The following is an 18,688-nucleotide window of genomic DNA, read 5'->3' as shown; positions in this document are numbered from 1 at the left end:
ATACACATGGGAGGCCCAAAACGCTGCTGAGAAGAAATAGGACACATGAGATGTGGGATATTTGTATGGAAATACTACAGAAAAGACTTAAGATCAAAGGCAAAACACCAAAATGCAAAGCAATTTATTTATGCGTGAAACTCTATTACATAGAAACATACTTTTGCAGAATTTACAGTTTTCAATTTTGTTGTGGCTCATTCTTTAAATCCAGATTGACATTTTCTGAAGTCCTAATGGAACAAATCTTACACTTTGGTAGAAGTTCTTTGAGCTAATCTGCTCTTCTGTGATCAGGAATTGTGGTCGTGGACAGGTAAGTTCTGTGAGTGATAATAGTAGCTGGACATGACTGTGAAGACATCTGATGAGCCTTCATATGGTTTGATGATGGGTCTCAGGTCTTTCAGCTCTTTGTAATGTCCAAAGTGTCGGATCCTGTAGGAGCCAACGGGAGCTGAGGGGGGGATGTGCCATTCAACTGTGGCATTATTCTGTCGACCCGGACCCTTCAGCCAGTGAAACCTGTAGAAATTACAACTGGGGTTAAGTTTTGCCTCAAGGTTTGTAAAAACTTAGGCAACAAGACCAGTAGGTTCTTGTCTTAGGCCATGTTTACGTAACAAAGTTTTTCTGTGAAAACATTAAGGTTTTGTTGCCTTTCTCCTGTGCATGTACATCGCAACGGAGTGTCTTCTCTGAAAACAGCACAATTTGAAAACGGGTTCCAAAATGTTGCATTTTAAAAACACCCTGGTCTCTTTTGTCATGTAGACAGGGAAAAAAAAAAACACGTGTGTTTATGCCGTAGCACCAGCACAATGCGCGATACGCCTTAGTTGTGGTGCCTTTTTAAGAACGCACCGCCTTCTAGTGGCATGGCAGGAAAATTACACAGTTCTTAACATCTCAGCTAGTCATGTGCATCGGGATCACATTTAAAATGTCACGTAGATGTATGAACAAAAAAAAGCTAAACAGCTCAGAAATCAGATTACGAGAAAAATACCCACAGAACCTGAGGAATAAAATAATCTGTGATCAAATCTCCCCCCTAAGGAGTGTAGTGCATACATTATGGTGAGTGGGCTTTTGTCTAAAAATTATGTTAATCACATAGTTTTTATCTCTTTGTTCACCACAGAATTTGCAGGTTAACCAACCTGGTCTCCCATGATGCATCATTGTAAACAACCTTCCAGGTTTCTGTTCTGTTTTCATAAATCTCCACTGTGACGAATGTTTTATCACTCTACAACGAAGGAAAACAGGTAGGTCAGCAAGGATGAAACAGAATTTTACAACAATCCAAATGAGTAAAAACCAACAGGGTATAAAAAAAAATAGATACATGAAAACTCTCTCCTTACAATATCTCCTGAATGTCGAGGATTTCCTGCTACGAATGTGACTGAGACGACATCGCCCTACAAAATAAATAAATTGTTTTGTTTACAATTTTACATAAAAACAACAGTGTATGTAATCTGTTTACATGTAGATTTAACTTTAGGATAATAAACAGTCTTCTGGGTCCCATGTTGGCAAATTTCTTTGTTCATCTTATCGATCATTTTTAGCTAAAGCTAAACATTTCTGGGGGTTTCTTAAGCATTATTTGTTTCACTTTCAAATTAAAACAAGCTTTACTTACAAGAGTTAGAAGCTCAGAAATTAAACATTTGAGTTGCTGAATAATTTATGCTAAAGTAGTTAAGGAGTTGATGATTTAATGAAGCCAATAATAAATTGTTATTAAATCTACATATGCATGTTAACAGCATATCAAGTGTGAAGAAACAGGAGCAGCTTCAGGTCTAAAAGGTGAAGCCTTGAAGGAGACCTATCAGGTGTGAGTGGGGTCCTCCTACCTGTCTATAGAGGGGAAGAACCTGCTCCAGAACATCTCCAAAGCTAGTATTAATAGGTTTTCTGTCCACTGCTGCTGCGCCCATTAGATTAAAGAGGTTTTTTGTAAAGAAGGGAGGCTCAGGACCGACAGGCAGCTCTGACACTCTGTCCTGAAAACACCAAAACAAAAAACATCAGTACTATATCACTGTTAGAAACATCATGGATTTTTAAAAAATATATATTTTGTTAGTTTTTTTCAATATTCATTGCTAAGGTTTTACACATCAGACAAGGAAATATAGATGTTTCCAGTCCTGCTTTTTTCAGAACTTTCTTTAACAATGACAAAAAAACAACAACACAAAATTCTATTTGTTAAACCTTAGACATTAAAAACCCACCAGAAAACCTGTGCACATGCTTTTCTCTTTCTGCTTTCCAAGCTACCTCTTGCTTTAGTTTTTAGCCGTCCTTCAATTCTTGCCATTTTATTCGGGCTTAGAATTCCTTAACATGCAGTTTACACCTTTGGTTTTCTTATATTTAAAACTAAAGTTTATGTACTAACTTTATCTGGGCCCTCTGCTTCTGATGCTTCCTTCCATCAGTCTATAAAGTACTGTCCTTCTAAGTGTAACATTAAGCAGAACATTTTTCAATAACACACTTAGAATCAACTAACAATGAAGATAAATCTTCCTGTGTGATAAATGACATTAATCCATTGTGTCGTATTGAACTCATGCTTTGCCTGGTCACACCTGGGCGATGGCTTTGGCTAGTTGGCGGTACTTGGACAGATAAGCAGTCAGTGTGTGAGGGCCATAGATGGTGGATGCTCCTTCATACCGCTGCACCTGAAACAAACCGGGGTAAATTTGTTGGGTCATTCAAGCCACACCCAGAAAGTAACTAGAAAAATACTCATAAATTAATTCACTTCAACATTTTTAGTGTAATTTAATAAGGTTCTATGTAAACTATCAGAGGATTTTGTGTCTCAGTACCTGGTACTCCTCGTAGGTGGTTATATAATGAGTGTAGACGTTGCTAAGTCCGGCTATCACCACTTCTGTGTTACTGAAGGTATCCACAGACTCCAACTCCTGATTGGCAACAACACAAGGTAAGACTTCAGAGTAGTGCCACTTAATGTGCTGCACAATATTTACGTCACTGATGCACCTCACCTCTTTGACAGCTTCCCGAAGCCTTCTCCCTGACATGGTGCTGCGGAAATACCCACAGAAACACAGATAGCAAGTGTTAGAAATGGAATCTTTTCTGATCATTTGTGTTTAAAGTTGTATCAGACATGTACTGAATAGTTATTAACTGTGTTTCAGTTGATATTAGATGTATACAGGTTGATCTGGGGTAGAATTCATTTAATGTGTTTCATAATGCTTAATAGAAACTTCCTTTGAATTCAACACAAAATTCTCTTTGCCCTCACAATCTTCTCAGAGCTGCGAAACAGCAGGAATCTATCCTCAAGGTCTTCCCTCTCCTATCTGTAGGTTTACATACAGGCCTGCCACCCAACACTCATACACTTTCTAGTATATTCCCCTGAATTAATGTGTGCAGAAGGACCAATTATATCGCGCTGCGTAAATCCAGCCTACGGTACGGGACACGTTCCTCCAAGAAGATAAATATGTATTTTGTTCTGATGGCAATGCTCATTCTGTGGATAGATCCTCACGCTGTACAACTTTATGTAGCCAAAAATAAATTAGACTTTGGCTTCTGGGAACTAAAATCTCTGGCTCCTTTCCTTGGGCTGCCAACAAAATAACTGGGTTATAGAAAATGCTAACATAATAGTGATTCCATCAAAGTCAGGTTATTGTCAGGCTTCGTTGTTGTTGTTGGTGAGACTGTAGGTAAAATATTGTTACGTCATTTCTCCAGGGACAGCAATGACAGCAACAGATCCAATGGTGATGATCTGAACATCCACAATCTGAGGATGCCAAGGCAGAGGCCAGTTCATCTGTAGAGCACAAAGACAAAATGCTCAGAAAAGATCAAAACTCACACTGACAGTCTTCATTGTAATCAGAGGGCGAAGCATTCACATACGCAACAGGTTAAAAATGACAGTTACAGAATCTGTCTTTTTTTATCCTCTGTATGGTTATCTATTGCAAATACCAATAAAAAAATCAGCATGGTTTATGTCTTATTTCTGCCGTGCCTCACCTCGCCGGTGCTCAGCAGGATCGGTTTTGGGTGATGACACTCCTTTGTCTGATTTGACGGTGGGCCTAGCAGAGTATCCCTGATCCCATCCCAGAATGGGTCTCCTTCCACAGCGCCTTCACACACAATGAGAGACACAGGCTTCATGACTGAAAGAGCAACATATGAGAGTGACTTTGAAATAACAGTAAGATGGCAATATAATCACCTTGAGTGAAATTCAAGTCTCCTCCCCCATCTATTGTGCCTGCTCCAAAGCTGTGACCCAGAGCTGGTTTACATGTACTGACCTACACACACACACACACACACACACACACACACACACACACACACACACACATATAAATGTATATATATATATATATATATATATATATATATATATATATATATATATATATATATATATATATATATATATATATATATATATATATATATATATATATAGAGAGAGAGAGAGAGAGAGAGAGAGAGAGAAATACTGCAAGAGCTGACAAAATGTTAAACAGTTGTATGTAGAAGTATGTAAAATGAGTCACGTGATCATTAAGACTCCAGACGGATCATATTCAAAGTTTGTTACTATCACCCAAAAATAAAGAGCTGTCTCCAGTTTCTTTAACAGAATATCTTCAGATTTTAAGATTATACATACTTAACTCTTAAGTTCTTAGCTGTTAAACTCTACAAAAAACATCTGTACCATAAAAGCATTTTGCAAGACGGACAAGGATGCTTGTAGGACAAGGATGCTTGAGTTGTAACATTTTTGCCCATGTACAACATTGTTAAATTTCCAATGAATGCCTCACATTGTGGACTTTTTTAATTGTCAGGATAATTCTAAATAAAAGTGTGCTTTCTCACTGTGTGCGTGTCGTTGATCTTAACAGTCACATCGGTCATGTTGACCCACTGGTGAGCAGACTGAATTGGACCAGTGACTTCTTCAGATGCATTGGCATACAGTTCCTGCAGGGGGCAGCAGCACACCGACAGACTTTTACCCCCAAGGAAAACAATAATGTACAGCACATATTTTCTCTGACTGTGAACTTCTGCAACCATAAAAACACATTATAAAAGTAAGTAGTATATGACATGAAGACATGATATAATATGTTACAAACCAGGATTCATAAAATCCAAGACATGCAGTCCAAAACTGCTGTTTTACTTTTTTTTTTAATTAAATTTACATATTTTTAGTTTTTCTGTGATCCTCAAATGTTCTCTTCCTCAGATGCATACCTTGGCCTTCAGGTAGATGTTGTGTCCAATGATCCTTGTGCTGTCGAACATGTCATCTCCTGGCCCAAACGCCTGACACATTTTAGTCTGAAAGAGACACACTCACTGTTCATCTCTTAAAGGGTACATATGCAAAATTCACACTTTTTTGCCTTTTAATATATTTTGTTGTTTATTTATATAGCACTTTTCAGAAACGAGACAATTCAAGTCCTGAATCTGAAACCAGTGCTTTGATCTGAAATGTGGATTTCAGATCAAAGCACAGCAGTTTGAAATTTTACATTTACTGTAAATGTGGAAAGGAAGGATTTAAAAGCATGATGTGCTCCCCCTGATGATGCCAATAATGATTGTGCATTAATATATGGTGTGTGTGTGTGTGATTTTTCTCACCCCTCCGACAGGACAAGAACTGTTGAGATAGTCACAGGGCAGCCCCGTGTTCACACAATAAGGACCTCTGGTGTTTGGAGTGACGTCGCCAAGGTTACTGGAGGAGAAACCAGCCACAAAACTTCCCTGAAAAATACAAAAAGGTGATACAATCATTGGGCGTTTCAGAGCAAAGTCACTTTAAAATCACAAGAACATAATATTTTGGCTTAAAATAAAATCAATCAAAATATCAAGTAAACATAGATAAGATGTAGTGGACTCATGTAGCCATGGGACTGCATCTGAAACTGCTCTGGTACTTTTAATCTTGATTTAGGGACAGATAATAGGCCACATTCACACAACCTCGGTAAACTTGTGGTGACAAAAGGCTGAAAAAGGTCAGAAATTTGTGTATTTACATACAGAGTTAAGAAATTTGAAAACTTAGGTGGCTATCGATTTACAACACTGAGGATAACCAGATTAGAGCTTGTCTTTGAGTGTACAATCCAAACATTAAATTGCATCTGATTTAAGTCAATAAAAAGCTTTATTGTGACAAAGTGAAGTTTCCTTCTTGTACCTGTCCAGGTAGCTCTCCAGGGTTCTTGTCCTTCTCCAGCAGGTATGAGGCATAACCCATGTTGTCACTGCTCACCATGCGATTGGTGTAGTTCATGCTGACAGCATGCACAGCAAACCAGCTGTCAACATGGAAGCATGATATTACTATTAAATGTTATCAAAGTTCAAAATTCCACCTTTAAAATATTTTACGCAAACTGTAAGATAATGGGAGTAAAATGTTGTTTGAGACATTGGAGAAACATTCACCAAAGAAAATCTAACAGATTTGTTTTTTTTAAAAAGAAAAAAGATAAGAATATATTGATCTTTTTTGAAATGTAAAACTTGATGGCAAAACATTAGTGAAATATTAAAACTAAAGAGTGGTTAGGATCCACTTTTACAGTTTTTAGTTCTGCATAAACTGGATGATAGAGTGGGAAATTACATCCCAACTGATAACTTTGGAAATCTGCTGCATTTGTTTAATGCATATTTGTGAATGACACTAATGCAGGACTTAAAATATATTCACAGATACAGGCTGGATACTAATATGTGATGGATTTAAAAAGAAACAGGTACTAATTAACATACAATTTGCATAGGTTATGGTTCTGATTTGTTGTATTGAACAGAATAACCCCGCAATAACCCTAATAGATTATCCAAAAACAGTTGGCTCATGAAAAATTTAGACACGTTAATATTAGGTTTCAAGAAGAATGAAGAAATTTTCCCAGAAAAAAATCCAAACTTATGTATTTGTTCTTCTAAATTTTTAAAAAAATATCTTTACCTGATCATACCCATCCCATTGCCATCCAGATCTGTGAACTTCAGCACCAATACCTGTTTGTCTGTGTTCGACTTATACCTGAAAAGATTAATAGCAGCAAGCATTAATAATGTCCACAGATGTCTTCAACAGTTGATTAAATCAGCACATCATGAATATAAAGCAAAGTTGGGCCACTCTCCTATTTGGACAGATCTCTCTAGTGGTACTGATAGAGAGCAATAAAACCAGCGTTCTGTATTGCTCTGCGGGTTCAACATATCCTGGGTTTGCTCCGGTGATTTAAAGCAACTTGTGCTAAGAATAAATAGAACCTCCTAATGATCAATTTGATAAGTTTAAAAAAATAAATAAAAAGTATTTCTGAGCCCTTGCAAGAAAAAAATACTCAACATCAAGTAGAGCAAACTCAAAAGCTAAAGCATTGTGAAACAAACAGATAAAAGGAAAAACCCATGAGTTTGCCCGGAGAAGAAAGTCGGTTTCTGTGTGATAACGGCATTTTTCTCCACTAAAAAGCACACCGTATTCTCTAAAACACCTTCCCGACTTTCAAAGCCTTACTGGGACAGTGAACAAATACTGGGACCCTTCTGCATCTGTGACATTGGTTAGCCGAGCAGAGACCCTTACAAACACGGAACATATGCCAGTCACATCTTTAGAATCAGGACTTTTAAGGGTCCTGGGGAGTTCTTTCTTTTGTTTCCACCACAGCAGTTCGCGGAGAGATCCAACTTAATTAAACTCTATTGGCTGTGCAACAAACAGCTCTGGCCTATCGGTTTGGCTGCATTAGTTCAGTTACTGTGTTAAATTTATGAATCAGAACTTAAAGTGAGAGGCAGATTTCCTTCCACCAGAGTACAGTAAGTGTATGCCTGTAAGTATTGGGAACTTAAACAATGGAGCAAGTGCAGCAATAGTTTTGTCATCTTAATGAAGAGAGATCAAATGTCTTTGAAAGGTAAGAAAGAGAGATAAGATTCTGAAAAAAAATCTGCTTTTTAATTTTTAGAACAGTGCTTTGTCTCTATCATACATGCAGAATTGTGTATTCAGGCATTTGGTCAGTCAAAGCATGTGAATCTGCAGAGAAATGTTGTGACATGACACATGCAGGAGTGATACGATAAATATCTTCACTCCTTGTACATGTAACATTCTGTGGACGCATTTAAAACTAACTATATAATCTCTAGCTTCAAACCCTGTAAAGAGGTGAAAAAAACCAGCAGACAGCAAAAACTGCCAACAAAACACGTTTTTACAAAGGATTAAAATCTAGTGTCCTAACACTCTGGGTCACCGTGTATGAAAATTATAAATTGTTTAATTAGCTGTTGGAGGTCGATGTACACATGACACAGAATATTTGTTTTTCGGATTTTTTTTCTCTTTTATGAGGGGACTTTCATGTTTATAGAAGAGGTTTAAGTTATATATTTTTTCAAAATCACTACCCCCCCCCCCATTCTATCCTTTTAACAAAATCAGATGACAACGCCTGTAAGTATTTAAAAACCATGTTGTAGTTATGTTATGGCAACAATGCCAATCCATAGCAATGAATGTGATTTTCCTGAGAAATTAGCCGTAGGGTAGAGAACTTGCTACTAATAGCAAATCTTTAGCATTTTTTAATATGCTGTGATTGTTACATGCACTTCAGTACTTATAATAGTTTGTGATAGTTTAATATTCAATAAACTACCACGTGGTTACACTGAAAGGACTCAATTGAAGTGGTTTGGGGCATCTGTTAAAGGTGCCTTCAGGGAGTCTTCCTTTGGAGGCTTTCCAGGCACATCCCACTCAAAGGAGACTCCAGGGAAGACCCAGAACTCGCTGAAGGGAATATATATCCCATCTGGCCATGAAAAGCCTTGGGATCCCCCAAAATGAGCTAGAGGGGGTGGTTGCGGAGAGGGATGTCTGTGGTTCCCTCATGGAAATGTTGACCCTGCAACCTGATTGTGGATAAATGGAAGACAATGGTCTCACGGATGGATGGATGGATGGATGGATGGATGGATGGATGGATGGATGGATGGATGGATGGATGGATGGATGGATGGATGGATGGATGGATGTAATTGCCCACGCATGCACGTTTAATCCAAATAATTGTGTGTGTTTTGCTTCCTTATTTTCTCTGTATGCCAAGCTGTGCAAGTGCATTCAGAGAGAGAAGATTTAGAACATTGTTTGCATTCATAAAACTGTATTTATAATATCTGCATTGACATGATTTCTGTAGTTGCTTAGCTACTATGCTCCTGAGAGCTCTGTTTATAACAATAACACATATTTTAATCAATATTTACTCCTTCAAACATCTCGTTATAAGAACCTCAGTAGTCACCATTAGCACATTTAGGAAGTGCTACACAGAAGTGCATCGAGACAAGACAGATTACTGGACGTCCGGTGGGGACAGCCTTTTTCAGAAGAGGCAATGCTTCACGTTATGGAACAGCAAATGGCAGCCATACATCTTTGGATGTGATGACTGAAATTTGTTTTTGCATATATCACATTCACACAACAGCAATGTGTTCTTGGTCTCAAATCTTTTGGAGTCGGCAATTTTTTTTTAAACGTGATAAAGTCTGAAAACCTTAAGGTTTTCAGATGCAATAGTTGATTTTTTTGAAATGCTTTGAATAAATACAGAAGGTAACACTAAGAGAACTTGAACTGGTTTTGGGGAGCTGTTTTCAAGTGTAGCATCGTTTATCTGGATACACAACCTGCTCTAGGGTTCTGTAGGTTTCCCACATGCTGACAGATTTACACTTGATCCTATTGTGCTGACCAATGACTCCATCAGCAACTACAAGTTTACATGAGCTTCATCATAATAACGCAAGATATCGTAAATGAGGACACCAAAGCAGGCGAGAAAAGGAAGAAAACAAAAATGTCCAACTTGTTTTTTTTTTTAATCTGCATCCATTCATACCTTTGCCTTTCCTTCTCTGGGTTGTTCAGGTAGGAGTGAGGACTTCTGTTCAGACTGCTGTCGCCTAGCTCTCCTCTGTGCCTGTAAATCCTTCCCTGTTTCATGTTACTGTGGGCTATGTCAATGCTCTGAAATAAAAATGAAAGTCCTTCATGAGCTTATAGCGGAAATGTTTTTTCCTGACTTTACAGAGAAATGGTCATTATAAAACATCATGAAATTAAAAGTTTATTTTCTTTCAACATATCTTTATCCTACAAGTCAAACAATGCTTTAAAAGCAGAGCAACAATATTTCAGGTTGTCTCAAAAGTTTATTTTTTTGCTTTAACTTGTGCAGTTTCACACAACGTCCACTAGATGTCACCAAACAGCTGCTTTGAGTCAAATACCAACTATCTTCCAAACATAATCTTTATGAGTGTCTGATCAGAAAGCTGCTCATCAAAGGCACCACTCTATATCATACGACCCCGACCAGAATCAGTCGGGGACCACACCTCTCTAGTGCACACAGAGACAAACCTTCACGATGCCGTTGACCAGTGGCTCCATGGACGCTTTAATGTATCCCTTACTGGTGAGCATGAAAAGTGTGTACTGGAAGTATCCCGCCGGTCCGCAGTGGGTGTGTGTCCCACTCAGAACCACATTATCCTGTCTGTACAAGTCCCCATACTTCTCCTTCAGCGCCTGTAGAACCTAAAAACACGGAGTTGTGCAGGAACTACAATTATTGTCATCAGTTGTGATGTCACACAAATTGTTGTGCTACAGCACCAGAAGAGAAATTTTGACTAAGACATACAAATGACAAGTAATGATAATAGTGTGCACAGTACTGGGACGTTGATCGCACAAGCTGTGCAAGGAGGACCGATGCTCCATCATTTATCTCTCGTAGCATAGTAGATGTGTGTGTGTGTGTGTGTGTGTGTGTGTGTGTGTGTGTGTGTGTGTGTGTGTGTTCACCTCCAGCCGTAGCCTCTGAGAAATCATGCCCACATCTGCAGTGACGAACACAACTCTCCGACTCCCGTCGTCGATGATGAAAGCTCTACTGAACAGACGTGTGTGTATTCCTGCAGCTGTCTGCTGAGGGTTTGCATAACCCATCTGAAATGCACAGGAGAACGTGTTGGGGCAGGAGATGTTCATATCACCACGTTAACAGAAGATTAACGCTAAGCGTTGCTGTGTTACAGTTCAAGCCTCCCTCCTTAAAAAATTAAAAGGACACCAGTGATAAACACTTCTGTGTGAACATAGAGGAAGAGGAGCTTGATCTTAGTCTGTGTTCCCTCATAGACCAGCAGGCAACTGATGGTTGACACTTGGGGATTGGGCAAGCTTAGAACAAAAAAAATTACTTGCCCCCGTCTACATGGGCTCAGCACCTGCTGGGCGGAACGCTGTGTTCTAACGTCACGCCGGCGAGTGACAGGTACGATCCTAATGTGGGGAATAATCTGTAGGGGAAGTTGTTTTAACCTGGAGGAATTTTCAGCGGGTCGTGAACGACACCCAGAGAGTGTCTGCTGCAGCTTTTTTCCTCTCGTTCCTTAATTTTCCTATAAATGAATCCTTCGACTTATTCAGTGGGTCAAAATGTTGTTAATCTCACATCCTTGAGTGTGTAATAGTTTTGATTCGGACACAAACGGCGTTAATAAACCGAGACACCTATTTTACACTTCGAATGTGAGATCTTAGATTTTAACGGGGGAAATTATTTATTTCTTCAGAACTGCAACACCTCGCCTGCTGTTGAACACACTCCAGTATGTCCTCAGCTCTTTTCTGCTAACTCAGGAGATGTGTTGTGCAAGACTGCTGCTGCGTGACCATAAAGGCTATCAGTCCAACAGACCCAGTCAGATAAAGAGGCACCTTGTCTCCGATGAAGACTTTAGAGCTTTATTTTCCAAAGCAGATTAATCTTCTGTGGACTTTCCTCTTATGGTCCTGTATACCTGCTTTAGTTAAGTGGAACATCCAAACACTGCTGTTACAGCCTTCCGGCACTGATTAAATGATAATCTGCTGATAACTAACAGATAAGGACCCAACACAAGGATGAAACTGTAACATCAGACATGTTTTTGCTAGTAGTCTCTGTGTCTTTGCTGTTCTATCAGTGTTGCTGTTGTCTGGAATTGGACAGGAAAGTTCTGAGTGTTAAGGGTTTTAAAAAAAAATAAAAATTCAGGACTTCCTGATTACTTTGTACTATAAGTATGGCAATCTGCCATTGTTACTGCTGCAGTGATTATACTAGCTCAGGTCTAATTTATGCAAAAATAAATATTTTTGCATAAAGGTTTTTACATTTACAGAGTGCAGGTATTTCTTCCAGTGTTGAAATCTAACAGGAGACTCAGCAGAAAACAACTTTTAATAATATGCAGCCTCTCATATAGACAAAAGAGGTCCCCAGTAGTTTTACTAGAATAAATTACAGCCACAAAAGATAACAGTGTTTGACAAAATATAGCATTTTAGCACCAATACGGTGGTTCTTTGTAGCAACTATACACGCAGCAAAATACACACAGAAACAGCAAAAGGTCCAGGACCGGGGCAGCCTTATTTAATATCCAAAAGAGCCAGCGGAGGGCATTGATAGCGGCCAGACGGAGATTGTTTTCCTACAGTTGCTGGGCCTTAACTATGTATGCATCACAGCGTTCGTTTAAGTTCTCATTAACTTTCAGATTCTTAATTTCCCCAATAAGCACAATAATCGGTTTCCCTTTTACCTGTCTGACAGTATGTACTATAATTTGTAAAGCCATCAATGAAACTACAAAAAGTTAACCTCATGTTGCCCAAAAGCAACCAAGCCCAAACTTGACCAGACACAGAGAATAAAGAGGAACTACACGAAAAAAGAAAACATCTTTTTTGTAGGGAACCCTTGGTGGTTCTCTCTTGGTGGTTAGCGAAACACTCCTTAAAGGAATTGGGAGTTCTGAAGCTTTCTCTTTGTTGTTTTATGAACTTGGACAGAAAACTGCCTCACAGGGGACCTTGAAAGTTTTGGTACTGACCAGAGGGATTTCAGCTGGTGGTCCTGTGCAGTCAGCTCGGCCAACACCTATCAGGTAAGGTCCCTGGTCTGGCAGGAAGACAAAACATTTATAAGACTCTATTTATGCTTTTATTAAGACCTTATCCTGGAGATGGGTTGAAATATTATCATTTAGGTTTTGATTTCAAAATAGACAAAAAGACAACCAATAAATAACTTAAACATACAGTCCTAAAAAAAAGCTGGTGGTGTTCTGCATTAAATAAAGCTCTCTGCTTCTGTCAATAATCTAAATATGACTTTGCTTATACTCAGGGACAGGCAAGGCGAGTTTATTTGTATAGCACATTTCAGTAACAAGACAAGTCAAAGTGCTGTACATGAACAGAACATAAGAAAATAAAACTGAGAAAAGCACATTGCAGTGGAATAGTAGCAGCAACAAGTTGGACTACAAACTATAACATTAACATTCAAAGGAAACTTTAAACAAATATATTTTTAACCTTGATTTAAAGGAACTTGGGGTTTAAGCACTTTTACGGTCCTTTTGGAGTTTGCTCCAGATGAGCAGAGCATAAGAACTAAATGCTGCTTCTCTGTGCTTGGTTCTGGTTCTAGGTACGCAGAGTAGATTTCAGTCAGAAGACCTTAGTGGTCTGGAAGGTTGATACTCTGATAACAAGTCTGTGATGTATTTAGGTGCTAAGCCATTCAGGGATTTATAGACTAACAAAAGTATTTTAAAGTCTATTCTCTGACATACAGGGAGCCAATGTAAGGACTTTAGAACTGGGGTGATGTTCTGTACATTCTTAGTCTTAGTCAGGACGCAGGGAGCAGCGTTCTGGATCAGCTGCAGCTGTCTGATCGATTTTTTTGGCAGACCTGAGAAGATACCCTTGCAGTAATCGATTCTACTAAAGATAAACGCAATGTATTCGTTTTTTGAGATCCTGCTGAGACATCCATCCACCCATCCATCCATTATCTAACATGTTTATTATCCCTTGTGGGATCGCAAGGGGTGCTGGTGCCTATCTCCAGCCAATGGGCGAGAGGCGGGGTACACCCTGGACAGCGCAGACTGCTGAGACATTAGTCCTTTAATCCTGGAAATGTTCTTCAGGTGATAGAAGGCAGACTTTGTAATTGTCTTTAGATGCTTTTGAAAGTTTAGGTCTGAGTCCATCACTACACCCAGATTGTGAGACTGATCAGTGGTTACTAGCTGATGGTTACACTAGTTTACACTAGGTCCATAATGATTACACAGGCAATAGGATGCAGATAGTCTCAGACATAGTTTAGATTAGTGATATACTTCAGCCAAAGGTAGCAAATTTATGTGATGCTACACTTCCAATTTCTTGGAGAGGTAAATTTTGAACCTATCACATTATACACGTTGTCTTTATAAAAATATAAACTGGAGGACAACTGAAAAGATTACTTTGATGTGTTCAAGTGAATATGTTTAATTCACTTTTAACTAAAATCTCCTCCATGTTTAAATAATAAAGCAAATCTGTGTTTCCATTATACAAACCAGATATTTACAGACACCGAATATGGAAACATGCTACATTGTTCTTTTATCACTGTCTGAGACTGAACTTTTCCGCTTATTTCAGTTGGGGCAAAATATGACCATCAACACTTGAGCTAAAGAAAAGATGTTGGCTGATATTAAGTGTCAGTATTCAAATTGCCATGTCCTGTAGTGACATGGAGTGCAATGCCACTTCTTCAGAGACGAAGAAGGAATTACTAAAATTCTTAAATTATTGAAAGCAACATAATAAACCAGGTTGCATTTTACAAACTTTAACTATTGAAGACTTGTGGTTTGATGAAACTAAGATTTAAGTGTGTGACCATAATAACCATTGCTATGTTTGTGTTATCTGGGGTCATAGAGAGGAAAACCTGACACATCAGCCAGCAGGTTAAAGCCTAAGCACAAATTGGTCTTTAAAATAAACAGTGATACTATCACAATAGTTGCATAAAAAGTATGTGTGTGCAAAGATGCTTGCAAACCTGTCACTGTTACACCAGCACTGTTGGGAGGAACGGGTCCAACTTCCAGCCAACTATTGTGAGAATCTTCTGGAAGAATACCAAAAGCGTTTGACCCATGTCATACATAGGAACTTCAACCAAATACAGAGGAAATGTATGTGAATTTGAAGACAGCTTAAAAATATCTGTCTTATGATTCTGGATTTGAGATTTTTTTCCCCCAGCAAGCCTAAAACAGAAACACCTTGGTGTGATCTACTGTCAGACATTTAGAAAAAATGTTAGGTGTCTTCATGTTCAGTATATGTAGATATCTGGTTTCAGCTGTGTAATTTTTTTAGAGTTAGTTTTATAGTTTTATTGGTGTAATGTATATACAGTCATTTTCAGTATGGGTTACAATGAGATTGTCAAATAAAAAGTACCTTTTGAAAACAACAGCTTTTAAGCAAGTAGTAAACATTCTTATCATTAAATCCACATATCTGGATTCATGTAAATTCACGTAAATCTGTTTCATGTAATCAAATTTTAAATGTCACGTTTTCATTAAATGTAGATAAAAAAAAAACAATTATTGACAGAAACAAGGGCTTTAAAACATCAGTCTAATTTATATAATGTGGTTATGTTAGTTAATGGGGTTACTTAAACAAATTGACTTTTTGATCATATTTTAATTGATTGACTGTATATTTCTACTTCCCTTTGAAAAATCTAACAACATGATATATTTTTGCTCCCTGAATATCTAACCTATTTTTAACAGCCTGGAAGCTGCTTGTACATATTTTAAGAGCACATTTGTTTACCTGTGTCTGTTTTTCTGGTAACGAACACTACAATCAGTGACACACAGACGACTGTCAAGATGATGAGCAGAACGATCAGCGCCACCTGAAGAGCAGAAAGTCTGGAACACCTCTTGCCTGCCATGATGCCTGTCAGTGTAGAAGAAACCCTTTAATTATCACCAGGCCTTGCTTACGCAATCATCTCATTTATGTTTTATTCAATTTTATTTAACAAAACAGCCTATAACCTGAACAAAATTCAGAATACATCCACACACATATATATATATATATATATATATATATATATATATATATATATATATATATATATATATCGTCATTTATTTTGATCAATATGCAGTCATAATATTTTCATGACTATCAGTACAGTCATTGGGAATACTGAGGGTCTGAACCTCCTTACATTGGCTGAACTCTTGGTAGATCCATCACAGAAACTCAGTCAGGTTCAGGTTTGATCTTGACTGGACTATTGCAGCTATATCTTCTCTTTTTCAGCAATTTTATTGTAGGTTTTGTGCTGTGTTTGGGATCATTGTCCCACTGGTGACGCAGTTAGTGTCAAACTTCAGCTGTCTGATACATGGCCTAGAATCTGACTCTAGAATATTTTGATCTGTTGAGTTTCCTTAGATAGATAACTTAATAAGTCTGTCTTTATGATTTGATTAAACTGAATTGACTCTACAGAGGAGTTTGTGGTCAACGCAAAGACTGCAAGAGGCCCAAGCCCTGTGGCTGCAAAACAAGCCAAAATCATTATCCTTTCATCTGTCCTGTGTTTTGCATGTGGTACAATGTGTTTGTGGTGATACACTGTTAGTTTTCTTTCAAACATGGACATTGTTCCAGAGGTCTTGGGTTTCTTTCATATGCTCAGATACAAACCTGAGCTGTTCTGTCCCATTAGTTTTAAAAAGCTGATGATTCTATTTTTAACCCTGTCAAACATTTCATACTTGTTCAGTATTGTTCTAGTTATCTTGTCAAGAATTCTAACATGCAACATGATAACAGAGGTCTGTAAAGTTTGAAACTGAGCTATTTCATTTTTATTATTGGGCTAAAATGTGTGGCCTCCACGCCTAGGAAGACTGGTGCTTTACAAAAGATCATTCATGCTTTTAAATCTACTTTTCCTGCTTTATTCTATCCTGTCTTGTCACTGTTGGTGTCTAATCCTCCGTTTGCATTTGAGCAAATTGCGGGACATTTCCACCAGTGCATCTGAGCTGCCAGGGGTGTGACTTTGATTGATAGGTATGATGAATTAATCTGATTGGATGAGGAATGACACATGTCTGACAGTACATCAGACACCCTATCATACTGTAACGCAGGAAGACCAACAGCATTTGTTGCTAAGCCTGTATCTTAATTAGGGAGTACATTAACAGCTTAGCTGCTCTCAGAACATGGTGTGAATCCGTTCTGGGTTCTGAGAAGAAAAATACTTCTGCACTTTTTGTATATGTATTTGTTGCTTGTTTTCCATGTTTGTACATGATTGTTCAATACAATTTTAAAAATAACACCTTTCCACTTATTTCAGCACAGACGGAAGTACAATATCTTCTGTGGTTTTTAGTGATATTGTGCATGTCACAGTGTTTTTATTCAACATAAAGGCTGGGGCATCTAAACGTACTTCATGATCAGATTAATTGATTTTGTGCCCATATAAATGATGGATTCAGATTAGTTTTTTCTTTTCAAACACATTTCAATCCCACCAAGGAATTATGCACATGTAAACATAGCTATTGATAATGATCATTTAATCAATCCACCTGATTAGCAGCAGCTGCTTGATACTTTCCCTCTTTATTCTGGAAATGGGAAGAGTTTTTTTTTTACAAAACTGTTCCTTTAATCATAGTTACACAAAAGACAAAATAAATATGATATTTGTGCTCATAGACAAGTAAATGATGCAAGAAAATATACATATTTTTAATGTTTTGGCATTTACTAAATTTTAAATTAAATAAAACCCATATTTTATTTTTCTAACTGGTAAAGTTGAGCCAATTTATAATATTATATTAATAAAAATGATCAACAAAATATTTTCAGTAAGACAAAGCAGATAAACATAATGTGGTCATCTGAACAAAAATTAAAAACATTTTTTTCCTGGGAATATTTGGTGAAGAAAGTTTAAAGTCTAGGAAAAACATAATTTTCTATGCTACTGGATCTGTATGTCAAAGTTGATTCTTTCTGCTCTGTCAAAATGTTTATTGGAAAACTGGTGAGATACATATTATTTACTCTGCATAATCAATCTTCTAACATGCACCTGAAGATTTCTGATATGAAGAAACAAGCAGAGAAGATGAAAATCTTTTGAGTCACAGACATCGTACTTACCTTCAGTTGGAGATTTGGCCCGGATCAGACAAAGTGTATGTTTGTTAATTCAGTGCCTTACACAGTCTTCCAGCTCAGCTGTTATCTACCTGTTGAAGGTTGTTCCACACAATCTGCAAGTACACACTCCAAAGGTCACCACCTGAGATTCAAACTGCTCATAGTATTGATAGTTTCTTCCAGATAGAACTGACTACACAGCTAATATAAATGTTATAAAAAAAAGGATTGTCTTTTGATTGAGTCTCAGACTTCATTTTTAGCTGGAACAATCCTCCACCTCATGTAAAGGTTTAATTCCAGCAATATTAAAGGTCTGTAATAAATATAATTTCAATATGAACATAAATTTTAGATCCAGAATGTGCAATAATTAAAGGCAAACCTCCATTAAAGGCTTGGGTTGGAGTG

At 37.7% G+C, this 18,688-nt stretch overlaps 1 protein-coding gene across 2 annotated transcripts; it reads right to left on the bottom strand.

The window, feature by feature from the left end:
• Positions 1–149: 149 nt before the first annotated feature.
• Positions 150–18,310, bottom strand: asah2 (N-acylsphingosine amidohydrolase 2). 2 transcript variants are annotated; one of them, XM_021324787.2, is made up of 22 exons: positions 18,278–18,310; positions 15,899–16,027; positions 15,105–15,173; positions 13,081–13,148; positions 11,003–11,146; positions 10,556–10,732; positions 10,032–10,159; positions 7,067–7,144; positions 6,284–6,404; positions 5,716–5,841; positions 5,320–5,406; positions 4,936–5,040; positions 4,271–4,352; positions 4,063–4,178; positions 3,759–3,853; positions 3,045–3,084; positions 2,862–2,960; positions 2,616–2,711; positions 1,872–2,021; positions 1,371–1,427; positions 1,164–1,252; positions 150–525 (listed from the first exon to the last, which is right to left on the bottom strand). In XM_021324787.2, the coding sequence occupies exons 2-22, from the start codon at positions 16,020–16,022 to the stop codon at positions 294–296; spliced, it is 2,283 nt and encodes a 760-aa protein (XP_021180462.2). In that variant the 5' UTR covers positions 16,023–16,027; positions 18,278–18,310; the 3' UTR covers positions 150–293. The 2 variants fall into 2 exon arrangements, with proteins under 2 accessions (XP_021180462.2, XP_012734549.2); XM_012879095.3 differs by lacking the exon at positions 15,105–15,173.
• Positions 18,311–18,688: the final 378 nt, after the last annotated feature.

The sequence above is a fragment of the Fundulus heteroclitus genome, chromosome 10 (assembly GCF_011125445.2).
Source record: "Fundulus heteroclitus isolate FHET01 chromosome 10, MU-UCD_Fhet_4.1, whole genome shotgun sequence".
NCBI classification, from domain to species: domain Eukaryota; kingdom Metazoa; phylum Chordata; class Actinopteri; order Cyprinodontiformes; family Fundulidae; genus Fundulus; species Fundulus heteroclitus.
The sequence above is the reverse complement of the archived record's forward strand: the minus strand, read 5'-3'. Positions and strand labels throughout refer to the sequence as shown.